General features: G+C 35.5%; 1 protein-coding gene across 8 annotated transcripts in view; it reads left to right on the forward strand.

The window, feature by feature from the left end:
- LOC125650736 (orexin receptor type 2-like) overlaps positions 1–13,362 on the forward strand; it is a 37,655-nt gene extending 24,293 nt beyond the window's left edge. For 2 of the 8 annotated variants that reach the window (XM_056166397.1, XM_056166398.1), the window contains 2 exons: positions 2,097–2,301; positions 11,894–13,362. In XM_056166397.1, the coding sequence (XP_056022372.1) occupies positions 11,906–13,288 (1,383 nt within the window). In that variant the 5' untranslated portion in view covers positions 2,097–2,301; positions 11,894–11,905 and the 3' untranslated portion in view covers positions 13,289–13,362. Of the gene's footprint in view, positions 1–1,786; positions 1,965–2,096; positions 2,350–8,895; positions 9,040–11,893 lie in introns of those variants that run through there. The other 6 variants (XM_056166400.1, XM_056166401.1, XM_056166403.1 and 3 more) reach the window with 5 other exon arrangements.
- The last annotated feature ends 2,000 nt before the right edge of the window (positions 13,363–15,362 follow it).

The following is a 15,362-nucleotide window of genomic DNA, read 5'->3' on the forward strand; positions in this document are numbered from 1 at the left end:
TACTCACAGGTGTAACATTGAACGACAGGTGTAACACCGAACGCTAAGATGGAGTATGAAGAACTTGAATTATAGGGGACTATATTATCGGTGAATCAACGGCGTAGTGAAATATCACTTTATTTCCTCATTTGAAAAGTTTGAAAGTACTGACTAAAGCAATGCAAGGAAAGATTTTCCTAACTACGAGAATAAGTCATAATTGACAAAAATAAAAGGGTTTCGTAAATTCGCATCATAGTTTGAACTTGTTAATTCTATTGGGGCCATTTTAATTACCCTTTAATAATCGTTCCATATAGGAATAAAAAAATGAAACAATAATTTTCTCTTCTGATGTAATCTGATTCCCCTAATTCATTTCATGTCGTTACGTACCTTATTATACTAGTATTAAAGTTTGACAAAGTAATCATCAGTGAGCAAAAAAATAAAAATGTCAGAGAAAATTCGATATAAGTTCTGCTTTTCAAATATAGATAGAAACATGTTCATACATAGTGTTTAAACTGTCAATTAAGGCACAAAATGTAATTAATCATAAGTATTTGAATTTTTGTCTGCTCTAATGGAATTCATGGTCATTTGGTGTGAAAAGTGTAACATTGAAGTAACCTTGACACAAAATCAAAACTTGCAACACCCACTTTTATTTGATTCAAAAGAGTGTATACATTTTATATTACACGGAAAATATGTCAACGCGTCCAATCAATATGAAAGGCGTCCATCTTTGATATGTTATTAGCACGTAACCCACGTTTTAATCCAACCAACAATCGCTATATAAATGTTCATTTTTAAGTTGACAAGACAAAAAAGAGAAACCATTTGATTGGGGCAGAACTTTGAATCAACCAATGAAAAAGAGGGTTATGTTCCTAAGTAAGTTAGATCATAGTAAGGTTTAACGATTATTAAGATGGGATACGGTCGCTTTGGTCTCTCGGCCCCTTCCCAATCACTAAAATTTTACGTACATGCAATATGATCTAACTATTACATATTTAACAAAGCTTTCAACACATAGATATCAACAAAAACTGAACTGGACTCAATGCCATAAACTGAGAATAGACCTAAGATTAAATGTCAAAATCCAGCTAATTTTTGAAATGGTTTTCATAAACAAGCAGGTTTTCTTTTTTAAATAAATCTTAAAGAGACACCACAGCTCATTTTCTACATTTTAATCAGTTCTTTTTAAACACATATTGATAAAAATCATACCAATATTGACAATTATAACATTTTAGATGCATCAATTTGCTCTTTTAAAACTGAGCTTTGAAGATTATCCGGTATTCAAAGGTTTCTTCATGTTGACGAGGACATTTCAAATCACGTGATTCATACAGCAAACGTGTTGTGTAGAAACTCAGGTAAATATACTCGCTTTTCAAGAATGAGATTATTCCCTGCTTCCGTATGATTTGTATCTCGTTCTATTTTAACCCCTTTTCTAGCATAATTTGTCAAAATTCTGGGTCTATCTCTCATTGGACGACATGCTGCGCTGTTTAACGCTTGTACGCATGCGTATGCAAACCAGAAGGAGGAGTTTACAGGACCGCCAAAAAGTATTAATTTTTCAGTTTAAAGGGGAATTTTCAATTTTAGTGAAAAAAAAGGACCGAAGTCTATTCTTCGTTAATCGTCTTCATCTTCACATTAAAATATTGGAAATATATATCTAAGTGTGTTATGTTGTCTTTTCCGCCCTTTGCTAGAAGCCTTTGCACTTCCTCACGTACTTCACAACAGAAATAATTATGTCAATTTTCTTAACTCGGTTTCCTTTTTGATAAGTTACTGCAATGCATATCTAAAATGACATGTACATGTGGGATGTGACGAAAGGACTCGAGAACAAGCTTTCAAACTCCAATCCCGTAATTAAGCAAACCGTGCTCCCTCCCCTCCCCCAGGTTTCATTAATAAATCAAACAGGTATCAAAGCAGAGGTATGTTGATAGTTCTATATAAGCACACCTCCTGGAGAATTAAACCTTGTGTTCGTTATATCTCCAGCTTCTCTGTGACGATTGTCTTTTCACATTGATTACCGTCTTTTGATGTTTCTTGTCTGTTTTCAGACTCGGACTAAAGCGATACAAAGCTTTATTTTCTGTTTCCTACGCCTTCTCGATACACAACTTGCTTCCTCTTTGGAGTGGAAGCGGAGTTTACCGGAGGATAAAAGCTCTGGTGATGAGGGATCAGATGCAGACTGTCGATCAGAAGTAGACTGTTGATCGTACTGAAGCCGCTGATATTTGTCGGAGTCTAATGTTCTAGTAGGTATGTGTGTTATATGTGTGAATAACTTTCGTTTCATCATATAAAAAGGTAAGATCCACGATTTGCTTCCTACATTGCAATTTTAGAATTCAAATAAATTTCAAAATTAGATTTGTAGACACTTCATCCGCTGCAACCGTAAATTTTACAAATGGTCAATGGTATGATAATGAATATCTTAACTTGGTACGGGAATATAATCATAAATCTAAACCGTGAAATGATTTCGGCAGAATTTTTTTTTTTACCAGTTTACATTAAAGCTGCCAGTGTATCAATGACCAGATTTTATTTTGTAAACTTCCCGTTGAAGCAGATCTCCATTAATGATAAAAAGGAGCCCTTTATTTTGGAAATGAGAGGAAAAAACCTAGAAGTGCATGTATGTGAAAACAATTCATTATGCTGTCGATACCGGAACTCGCGCAGAGCCCCTAGAGGATGGTGTCATTGTTATATCTGTTCGTCTGTTTGAATCACCATTAAAATTTGAAATTAAAAAGTTTGAAATTCCATATGATTTTGACAGTTCAGTTCGGAAACATTGCTTTATAATTTATAACGTGAATGAAAACAAAAAAATTGCGGATCCGGTATATCGAAACAGACACATAGAATCAATCAAAGACGGAGTGAGACCTAGAGGGCACATGTCCTCAGTCCGCACGTACAAAGCGTATTAGTGGATTATTATCAGTGAAATTGTAGCTGCTTCTTATCAGGTATAAACGGACACTCGCACGACGTTCTGCTCCAAGTCAGAATCTATCCATTAATTAAACCTCGATCTCTGGCATACCAATAAGGTGCTTTTAATGCTAAGGAAGATAGGGGACTAAGTGACTGGGTACAATCAACACGATATGGGTATAAAAAGGAACTAGGGAGGGACACTTGACAGATTGGGGGACCTAAACGGGACATTGGACAGAAACGAAAACTAATGCATATAGAGGACTGAACAGAAACGATAAATAAATGCAGATAGAGAACTGGACAGAGATGATAAATAAATACAGGTAGAGAACTGGACAAAGACGATAAATAAATACATATAGAGAACTGGACAGAGACGATAAATAAATACAGGTAGAGAACTGAATAGATACGAAAACTAAATACATGTAGAGAACTGGACAGAAATGATGAATAAATACATATAGAGAACTGGACAGAGATGATAAATAAATACAGGTAGAGAACTGGACAGAGACGAAAACTAAATACATGTAGAGAACTGGACAGAGATGATAAATAAATACAGGTAGAGAACTGGATAGACACGATAAGTAAATACATATAGAGAACTGGACAGAGATGATAAATAAATACAGGTAGAGAACTGGACAGAGACGAAAACTAAATACATGTAGAGAACTGGACAGAAATGATAAATAAATACAGGTAAAGAACTGGACAGAGACGAAAACTAAATACATATAAAGAACTGGACAGAGATGATAAATAAATATACATGTATGTAGAGAACTGGACAGAGACGAAAACTAAATACATGTAGAGAACTGGACAGAGATGATAAATAAATACGGGTAGAGAACTGAATAGAGACGAAAACGAAATACATGTAGAGAACTGGACAGAAATGATAAATAAATACAGGTAGAGAACTGGACAGAGATGATAAATAAATACATGTGGAGAACTGGACAGAGATGATGAATAAATACATGTGGAGAACTGGCCAGAGACGAAAACTAATTACATATAAAGAACTGGACAGAGATGATAAATAAATATATGTAGAGAACTGGCCAGAGACGAAAACTAAATACATGTAGAGAACTGGACAGAGACGATAAATAAATACATGTAGAGAACTGGACAGAGACGAAAACTAAATACATGTAGAGAACTGGACAAAGACGATAAATAAATACATATAAAGAACTGGACAGAGACGATAAATAAATACAGGTAGAGAACTGGACAGAGATGATGAATAAATACATATAAAGAACTGGACAGAGATGATAAATAAATACATGTAGAGAACTGGACAGAGATGATGAATAAATACTGTACATGTAGAGAACTGGACAGGCACGAAATGTGATATCTATATCAATTTATTTCTCTGAAATCAAAGATCAGACAAGAGTAGATCATATTCGCTTTAAAGGTACATGTATGTCTGTTTGTCTGTCGGTCCGTCCGTCTGTCTGTCTGTCTGTCCGCTGGTCTATCTATTAACTTTGATCATACTTTATGAACTTTACGAGATTGAGAATTTATATTTCATGAATTGTGAAAGTCAAAGCTGTCATCGTCGTAAGCCACGAATAAAATGTACGCTCCTCTGAAAAGAGAGAAAATCGTACATTTCAGCCGTGGCTAGCGATAGTGAAGCTGTGTATATCAGAATGAGATCAAGGTTGAAGAGAGCGGTGGAATTAACAGTCCCAGTAGGGATCATAGTGCTTCACAAACATATCATGTCTCGTAATGGATATCACTGAAAATCATTTCACATGACAAATTCAAAGAAGAAAAGCCATCTTCGTTTGCGTCAGCTTTTAATCTTTACACGTTCGTTAGGAGCGTGATTTGAAATCTATTTTCATCCGATATAACGTATACTGTCTTGTCATTATAAGCTTTTGAAAAACGAGTACTAGTATCTCATTATATGGCTTCATATAACCAGTGTAATTTATACCAGACAATTATATATATGCCAGACAATTGAATACAATGTATACGTATACATATAAATAGAATCTACATTAATGGATTCATTTATGATATCGAAATAGACTGCATGTTGTGGTTATTTTCATAGAAATCATGACTGGCAGGTCATTCTGAAAACATATGTTCTTATTTTTATCAGCTTGCTGAATTCTGAATGTCATTAAAACACTAAAAAAAAATGAGGGCTTCCGATGTACCAAATTCCCTATACATTGTACTTTATCTCAGGTTTGTCTACAGACAGTCATTCCATAAGAGAGAATCTCTTTTTAAGTTATTAAAGACACGAATGGCCTAGAGGTAACGAGATGGATCGTTAGTTATTTCTGAAGTTTTGACTGAGAATGAGCGCCTTGGGATACAATAAAGCAGTGTTCCCTCCTGATATTAGTCACAGCACGCAAAACGTTGGTAAATACAAAGGAGGGGGTGCTCGATACTTTGCTCTTAATGAATCTCTCCATTGTGCATTGTTGTAGGCACTTTTTCTCGGTGCGTAATATAAATAGTGTTAACATGACGTAGCTACAGAGTGTTATTGGACTTTGAAGGCCGGAACAATTAAAAATAACGGCGGAGGGATGTGTGCGATAAAAAGAATCTCCCATACATGCTATGACTCGGGGACACGTTGGATATAAATCATATCAAACCACAAAGCATTGGATAATAGATATCCTATATTTCATAACCATTATCATGACAATGAGTTTTACGTCAGAATTCAGTATAAGATATATCAGCAATGAATATAATGTTGTTGAAATAAGTATTCAGGCCACACTGTGTACAAAAATTAAATCCCCATAGTTACACAATAGAAGAGATTCCATGAGTATCATGAAGTTTTCCCAAATGTTTACCTTTCAATCACAAGAAAATATTTCATGATTAAAAGAAAACGATCTCGAAATTTCAAGATACTTATCACAAAATTTGGGGGGGAAAATCATGAAATTACGAGTCAAAATATTTCATCAAAATAAGGAATAAGCTGAGACATTGATAACATACAAAGTATCATGACATATAATATCTATCTTTTATGCATCAGTCGGTGGTCCTCTATTCTTTTCCGTACACTAGTAAGAGAAAGGGTGGTTTTAATCAGACTATGCGGGGAGGCTTAGGCAGTGGCGTAGCTTCCATTGAGGCAACCGAGGCAGCTGCCTCGCTAAAAAAAACCCCCACCTTTTACGTTGTTAAAATGTCAATAGCTTCTGGGGGGCACAGCCCCCCAGACCTCCTGCCTCGGTAATATTCGAACCCAAGCTACGCCTATGTTAGGGGTGTCATATTGTTCCCATCATTGAAAATAGCATGACATTATGACCTAATTGTGTTCATAACATTCTAATGCATAGAACAGCATATCATACCACCCGAATCTGAAAAACAATGAACTGTTAATACACGATGATTGTAAAGCAACTGAATGAAATCGAAATATCAGATCAGCTCTTCAAATTCGAAATAATTATCTCCAAAATATGTTTTTGATACTACGGTAATAGCCTTTCGTACTATGGTTATTCAGTAATCCTTTAAACGTTAGCTGAAAAGCACCTGTTTAGGATACCATGGTGGCCCTAAATTTATTATTATACCCCCCGCAACAAGTTGTGGGGGGGGGGGGGGTATACTGGAATCGGGTTGTCCGTCTGTCCGTCCGTCCGTCCGTCTGTAGACGCAATGGTTTCCGGGCTCTAAAGCATTATCCTTTCCACCTACCGTCACCATATCATATATATGGACTACCCATGGGATGAAGATGTTCCCTATCGATTTTGGGGTCAAAAGGTCAAAGGTCATGCGCACTGGACATCGAAGTAGCAACACTCAGAAAAGAGGTAGTTTATACCTATTACCAACACCCTTTGGGAGATTGGGGTAAGCGGGGGGTATTCTTAGTGAGCATTGCTCACAGTACCTCTTGTTTCAGTTCAGTTCAGTTTATTTCTTTGTGCCATCTAGCACATCAGATATACAATTTTATACATAATGAAATATAAGGTGAACAACATACACATAATCAGAGCTATAGATCAGCATACACATACATATAAGTATGAAAGATAATATTTGTAATATAGGTGATTGCGTGAGAGTTGTATGAAAATAAAAATAGGAAAAAAAATGTGTTAAATGAGAAAAAGAAATGGGGTGTAATTACAATTATGAATTATCCTTTCTTATTTTCTCTGTTAGGAGTAAAAATTTTCCTAAGTTTCGCAATTCTTTAACATTTTGTACACTTAATAATTGAATTAATTTGAAAACGCTTGGAAGTCTAAAATAATACTTTTTGATATATAAATTGCGTATTTCTTGGTATTTTGGACATTTCAAAATAAAGTGAAATTCATCCTCTACGTCTTTTAAACCACACAATGTACATATTCTAATGTTCCTAAGTTCATTTTTGTATCGACCTGATTCTATATTAAGATTGTGAGAGGATAGTCTGAATCTAGTTATAGTTTTCCTATGTATTTCACTCATTGATTTAGATAAATAATACTGTAATCCAAAATTGCCTGGTATATATTGATAGTATTCCCCTCGTGATGACTTTCTAATTGCAGAAAACATTTCTTGCTTATGTAAATCAAAAAATCTTTGCTCTAATATTTTTTGCGTAGGTTTATCAATAATACTTTCATTAAAAATGTATCCAAGACCTAAGCGATTTAATTCAGTTCGTATGTCATTAACCCAAGGATCATTTAAATTTTCTCTGTCTTCTAAACACGCTCGCAAAATACAATTATCTGAATTCTTTAATTTTATTCAATATTTAAGGATTCTTGATTTTCTAAAGATATGCAGGGGAAATCTTCCTAATTCATAATACACTAAGCTATTGCACGTACTTTTCTTTACCCCTAAAACGTTTTTACAGAATAATTCATGTAATTTTTCAACATCTTTGGCTTTATGAAAACCCCAAACTTCACATCCGTAATTTAATGTAGTTCCACACTCCTGTGACGTCATATGAATTTGCGAAGTCAATGATTTAATGACTGGAACATAAATTTTGTTGGAGTCTTTTTCAATAGTTATTGTAAAAAATCCTGTTAGCCATAACATATTTTAAAAGTCTTAGTTATATTTGAATAGTCAATGATATGGTTCAAAATATTCAATCCAAGGACAATAACTCTGTTTTCATTAAATTATTTATCAAGTCCATTTTGTGATAGATTTCCTTTATTTTTCACAAACATTTTACGAAGGTGATAAGGAATCATTAGCTGTGTCCTTTCATGAAATTACATGCAATTTTAATCAACAAGTGATTTTGAATAGCTCAGCTGTATGGTGCCAGGTCTCAATTTTTTATGGGGGTGTACATACTCTGGAAGCTATAGATTTGAAATTATTAAGGATCATCAAACTGGTTCAGTGAAATGCTATTGGTTGTTTGAGTTTTACGTTTACTGAAGTATTTGTGAAATTGTTTGGGATTTTGTTTTCTCAATAAGTCAATCATGTCACCCCCATGCCGTTTGTATTGTCTCTTAAGTCGAAGTTCTATTTTTTATACTCTTTCTTCTTCCTGATTAAGACTGAATGGTTATCTACTGTTTTATTCATGTTAAATTCATGATTTAAAATCAACAACAGTCTTCTAAGCTTTGAAACAAATCGATCTCGTCACTACCTCTATCATAAAAAACACTATTTTCAGGTGGCAGGTAACAAAATGCAAAGAATGTATCCTTATTAACTAATTTTTCGTGAAATCTAAACCAAATAATACATTCTTCAAAATTCCTAACTAAACAGATATCATCTTTAACTTTATTTCACAAGCGTGACCTTACAATAATTCGCATCAGATATTTAAGGAGGTCTAGCGACTGTTTAAGGAGGTCGAGAGCCTGTTGAGCTTCCTGTTGGATCATGCTTGTTTTACAACCACTTAAAATTTGTCCCTAGACTGCTAAAAACGGACATCCTGTCACAGTGGGAGAAAGCATTACACTTCCCAGTGACACGAAAGGTGAAATTAATAAATCTGTAAGTAATGTTTACTTATTATTTACTGGGGAGTCAAAGTAGATTAATTAAAAGGATTATCAATACTTTGGTGATCTAACAACGGACCCTTTTATGATAAGTCATTTAATGCAGGAGTCAATGGCCATAAAACAAATACATTTTCTTGACATTTATAGGGTGTTGCTAGCGCTGTTCCCGTTTTCTTTCCATCTTTTCATACCAGCAGGTTTCCGGTAAAGTGTTTAGTAGTGGTTTACTGTAGTTACACGTTTAAATTATATGTATATCAAAGTATTTCTGTATTTCTACAATTCAGAATTAAAAAATACCAGCAAATTCAATAAGATACATTATTATATACTTTCAATTTCATCTCTTCTTTTTTCTTTAAAAGTTTGCGGGCATATATCACACGATATATGCCGGGAAACATTCCGGCCCGCAAACATTACGTCACAATCAAATTTCTACGCCGTTGATTTTCAAATTTTTCGTGTTTTTCATCTTTTACTCAGTTAAACCGATAAAGTTATTGTTAAAAATAAAATTATTGTTAGTTTCTAAATGAAATTGAAAGTATATAATAAAAAGGTTATAGAATTTGTATGGGAAATATGACGACCTCGTTTTTTGTCGCGAACGGACCTCGCAAGCTCGGTCCGTCTACGCGCCAAAAAACTCGGTCGTCATATTTTCCCATACAAAGTCTATAACCTATAAAGATTAACCAAATCTTTGATTAGTAATCCTCAATGTTTCATATTTTAGTGCTTTAAACATTTGACTAATCTAACATGAAATATTATAACAGTTTTGATAAATTATATGATGGTATGAAATTAGGTAAGGATATGGGGTCATTTATGAAAGAAAGAAAGAAAAAAAGATTAATTTTCTTAATTTTTTTCTTTACTCCTCCTAGGCACCTGATCCCACCTCTGGTATATCCAGGGGTCCATGTTTGCCCAGCTCTCTGTTTTGTATTGCTTATAGGAGTTGTGAGATTGATCACTGTTCGTTATCTTCACCTTTCATGAGAACGTTTTGAGAAGTGCATCTACATCGTCCACCTGAAGAGGAGCTCATTCGTGCAATTTTTTGTCTATACTTTGTTACTTTTGCCAATAAAAACTTTCTTCCAAAGTTTTGAAAAATATTTTTTTAAAAAGTGATTTTTTTCTACTTAGAGGCAAATTAAAGTCATTACTTTAAGATTTTACGATAAAAAGTATAAGTGATATTTTACTACCCGCTTTATAATTCGACCAAAAATGACTTCCCAAACCCTGTGTTAATGTTAAATGTAACGACTTTGAGCAACAAATAAACAAAAACAAAATGTTTTGAAAACATGGTGCCCCCTGTCTGGCAATATTGAAAGGACCAACTGCAAATTCAAAGAATCTACAATAATAGTGAAAAATGGGGGTCATCTACTAGACAGGGAGAACCACTTGATGTCAAAGTGTTCTAAACTTTACGACGACGGCGATGACAGAGAACTGATGAATATCGATCAGAATAGTTCACACGAGCGTTTCATCATTGTGCTAAAATAATTATACTGAATAGGTCTTTTCTCATATCCAGAGTCATTTGACCTATGACCTTTTGACAATCAAAATCAAAAAGAGTTATGAAAACATGGCATTTTGACAGGAATATGCTCTGTAGAATAAGTATCGTATCAGGAGAAAAAAAACCCACCCAAAGTATGTAGTGCACTATATAACATATATCGTGTCAGACCCCCCCCCCCCTCCCCCAGAGTATGTAGTGCATAATATAACATGTATCGCATCAGACAAAAAAATAGTATGTAGTGCACTATATAACATGTATAGCATCAGAAAAATGGTGAACTTAAAAGATTTTAAGACTCATATATCATTTATGCAGCAAAGGGTTCTCAAAAGTGTTGAGCAAGCACTATTTTCTTACGTATAGGAAAGTTTGACCCCTGACCTTTACCCTTAGGATCACAAAACTCATAGAGATAATTGATTTCTTAGGGAGTACCAGTGTACCAAGTTTGATGTCTATCAAAGACAGAGTATAGAGCGGAAAATATTTTCCTATGTATAAAACTTAAGAACATGTTCAAAAATTCATATACTGTATCCTCCAGTCTGATTAAAATCAGACCCCATACTCATTGGGTCTGATTTTAATCAGACTGCTGTATCCTCTAATTTGCCCGAGTTCTGACAGTAAGCCATTCCAGACAGATCTTCTACCAATGTCGTATCTTTAATAGAAAAAAAACCCCGAACAATGTCTGTAACAACAGGAATCTTGTTCAAAACTCGCGCAGTATTTACGGACAGGAAAATGGCCCGAAAATAAGAACGTTTTAGTACTCCGGATTAAATCAAACATATGTGTGACTTAGTACAGTAATCATTATTTTCTTGAAATGGTACACCAAAAGAATGCATATATACGTTCAATCAAAACAGGGGTCTATTTTGTTTTTCAAAATAAAGTTAAAGGTCATTTTAGGGGCCAAATCAGACCGTTATTGACTACATGTAGTCAGTTGGAAATGATTTATCTTGTTCTAGAAATAGAATTATCGATAGTCACCACTTACAATGTATTTGGAAAGTAAAGACTTGTTCGACTTCTATATACCATATAAACAAGTCAGACTGTTGTTGTTCATTACGTAAGTAATGGTGTTTATGTAAAGTTTGTATCAATGCGCTTCATTTTACATCGCGTGTAAGAAACTTCTTAATCATGCAGTCGCTAACCAAAGCAATATAGTTTTCTTCTTAATCGACTGTTTCCGCAATATTTCCGATGACTAACAATAAATATGTGCGTTACCATTGCAAAATAACAACCACTTTTCCATTCTACATTGCAGATGTAAGTCAAGATGAACTGGACGAGCTCTGACTCCGTGTCTCCGACAACGTGGACCGAAGGGACTAACTGGACTAACTCTGATACAGTGTCCCCAGCCGCCAGGACTGAAGACAGCTCGTTTTACACCACTTACATTTCCGAACAGTTATTGTCAACGACAATTTACAATATTTCTGTGTCAATGGGTGATCTTTCCAGAAGCTTTACCACACCCAAGAGTGCCTCCTTTCCGCTCACAGCAGAATACTTGAACGCTAAAGAAGTCCCGGTGTACACCCCCGCCCTCGTGTATACAGTTCTACTTCTACTTGTAGGTGTTCCGGGAAACGCAATAGTTCTCTATGTATATTTCCAAAAATGGGGTCGGAGTTCCACCAGGACTTTTATTCTGGGATTAGCCATGTTAGACCTAGTGAACTGCCTTGTGACGTATCCGATGGAAATCGCCCTCATGTTGCGGCCGTTCCTCTTTGATTACTCCGTACTTTGTAAAGTCACTCGTTTCGCGACCTACTGCTGTAACACGTCGAGTGGACTGGTTCTCATTGCCATTGCAGTAGACAGGTACCAGCGAATCTGTAGACCTCTTCATAATCCCATGACACCTCGCACTGCCAAAATCATCATTTTCTGTGCCATTGGGATTGCTATTCTGTTTTTATGGCCCTCCCTAGTTTTGTACGGGACACAGAGTATCCCCGTTACAAAAACGGCTATCTTAAAGCTCTGTTTAATTCAGGATAACTTCGTTGCCACCAAATACCCTTTGATTTTCTTTGTGTTTAATGGTGTATTTACGGTGATTATATTTCTGATTTTGTCTATCTTATATTCATTGGTGGGTATAAAAGTGTGTAAACATCGCACTTTCCGCTCAAAGTCGCAATCCGTGACATCGCTCTCAGATTACGCTGACGAAGACGACCAATTTTATTTGGGAAATCAAGAAGGTTCACAGAAATCCAGGAAAGAGCTTCTTCCCTTGAAAGGCAAGAGATCACAAGAAAACGGTTCCGGAGAGGACGCTCCCCCCGCTCCCGGCGCTATTAAACTTGTCTTCAAGACGACTTCCGATACCCTGAGAAAGGCGCGGAAATCAGTCTCAGACAAGCGACTGAGAAGGGTGGGAAAAACCACCATCATGTTATTCCTAGTGACGCTGCTCTACGTCATCTGTTTCACGCCTTTTCTGGGAATTGCGTTTCATAGAACCATACATAAGGAAAGTTTTAAAAATCAGACGAAATCGGAGAAGATGGCGTTTTACGTGATTTTGCGTTCTTATTTGTTAAACTGTGCCATAAATCCATTGATTTATTCATTCTGTAATGACCTTTTTAGGAAAGAATGCGCATACATTTTCAAAAAGCTGTTTCGAAAGAACAGCCGGTGAGGTAGACTAAAGTAAGAAAAGCTACGATTGTTTCAGTTGATGTTGTTGCATGTTTATAATAAAATTAATGGCTATTGGTTTCTTTAAATTTACTTTTTGGGGAAAATGAATACATCGATAATGGCTTTATATGTTGACATGTCAAATGTTACCTTAATGACAGATGACCCGTACGTTTGATCATTATAGGTTATAGATTTTGTATGGGAAAATATGACGACCGAGTTATTTGGCGCGTAGACGGACCGAGCTCATCATATTTTCCCACACAAAGTCTATAACCTTTTTATTATATACTTTCAATTTCATTTAGAAACTATCAATAATTAATTTTTAAGAATTTCTTTATTGATTTAACTGAGTAAAAGATGAAAAACACGAAAACTTTGAAAATTAACGACGTAGTAATTTGCTTGTGTATTGATTGTGACGTAATGTTTGCGGGCCGGAATGTTTCCGGGCATATATCATACGATATATGCCCGCAAACTTTTAAAGAAAAAAGAAGAGATGAAATTGAAAGTATATAATAACTAGGAGTATGGACCTTGGGGTAGGTCGACCGGCAGTTGTTAGAGTGTGTTCCTTCCGTAAACACAGCTGGTGAGGAAATCACTACTCAACCACGGAGTGACGACATGCATAGATATGTTAAACCTGGCTGAACGGTAGATAGCCACAATTACGAAAACAATACGCGTTCTGTAGTCTGATTTATTTATAAGGTCGTTCGCTCCTCATCTTGTGCGCACAGGCGCAAGAAAATATACCTTTTTACATACTTGCTTAATACTTATTGTACAAGACCATAAATATCATACATTGTTTTATTTAACACTAACTACCGGGTAATTATATTTTTTTTATCACGTCGATTCAAATATAGAAAGGGTTTTAAACTTCAAGAAAGTATATTTTTTGGCCGAAGGGAGTTTTAATCTATAAATCTTCCATGCTTTTACATGTACCGCTTACATTTTATATTATTGTCGCTATGATACACACCTATTCATACATCTAACATTAAGAGAATGCCAATCTTCTTGTTTAAAATGTTTGTTATGCTTGTGTAATCTTATCGACAACGGATTAGTACGGCGTACATCCGCTTATCGTGGGATCTAAATACAGGTGTATTGAATTTTTTTTGGTTAATATGAAAAAGGTGAAGATAACGAACAGTGACCAATCTGATAAATCCTATAAAGAATACAAAATTAAGAGTGGGGTGAACACGGACCCCTGGTCAGAGGTGAGATAAGGTGCCTAGGAAGAAGTTAATATCCCCTGTCGACCGGTCACACCCGTCGTGAGTCTATATCTTGATCAGGTGAATGGAGTATTTTTCTACTCAAAATCAGTATGTAAAGAGCGGCTTCAAATCGGTAAGAGGAACGTTAGGCAGCATTCGACCCGGCACATTTTATTTGCAAATAAGATCCTACAACAGCAGTTGCGACACCTTTCTAAAGACGAAATTCTACAAAATCATGTTTCAGTTTTAAACACATTTAATATCCCAGTTAATGGGACGGATGAATATGAGTTACCGTACCAATACTGGATTCTTAAACTTCACAAAACCCCTTACAAACCGAAATACATTGCAGAATCCAGGAAATGTTCTACCAAGCCCCTATCTTTACTCTTCACGAAACTATTCAAAATGCTGTGAAGGAGAAACTTCAAACGTACCGTGCCACATCATAAGCCAGAAGTGGTGTAAATCAAATATAGATTCTCAAAAATAGTAAATTTGAAATAAAAAAAACTTTTCCCAAATCAACAGCATCAAAACGTACGACTTTTCCACACTGTACATGCCCATTTCGCATGATGAATTGGATATCGGGTTTTTTGACATCATAGGCAGCTGTTTCGTCAATAGCAATGGAACACAGAAATATTCATATCTTGTGCTCAATCATCCAAACACAATCACGTTCTTAAACACCACTCTGATTCTGCGCGCAAGTACTCATAAGTTGGTATTGATAAGACGCTGGAGTTCCTCAGTGACAATGCTTACGCAGAGTCTTTGGTGATTAGGTCTTCCAACAGTCGGTTGGAAATT

This window comes from Ostrea edulis, chromosome 5 (assembly GCF_947568905.1).
Source record: "Ostrea edulis chromosome 5, xbOstEdul1.1, whole genome shotgun sequence".
Classification (NCBI taxonomy): domain Eukaryota; kingdom Metazoa; phylum Mollusca; class Bivalvia; order Ostreida; family Ostreidae; genus Ostrea; species Ostrea edulis.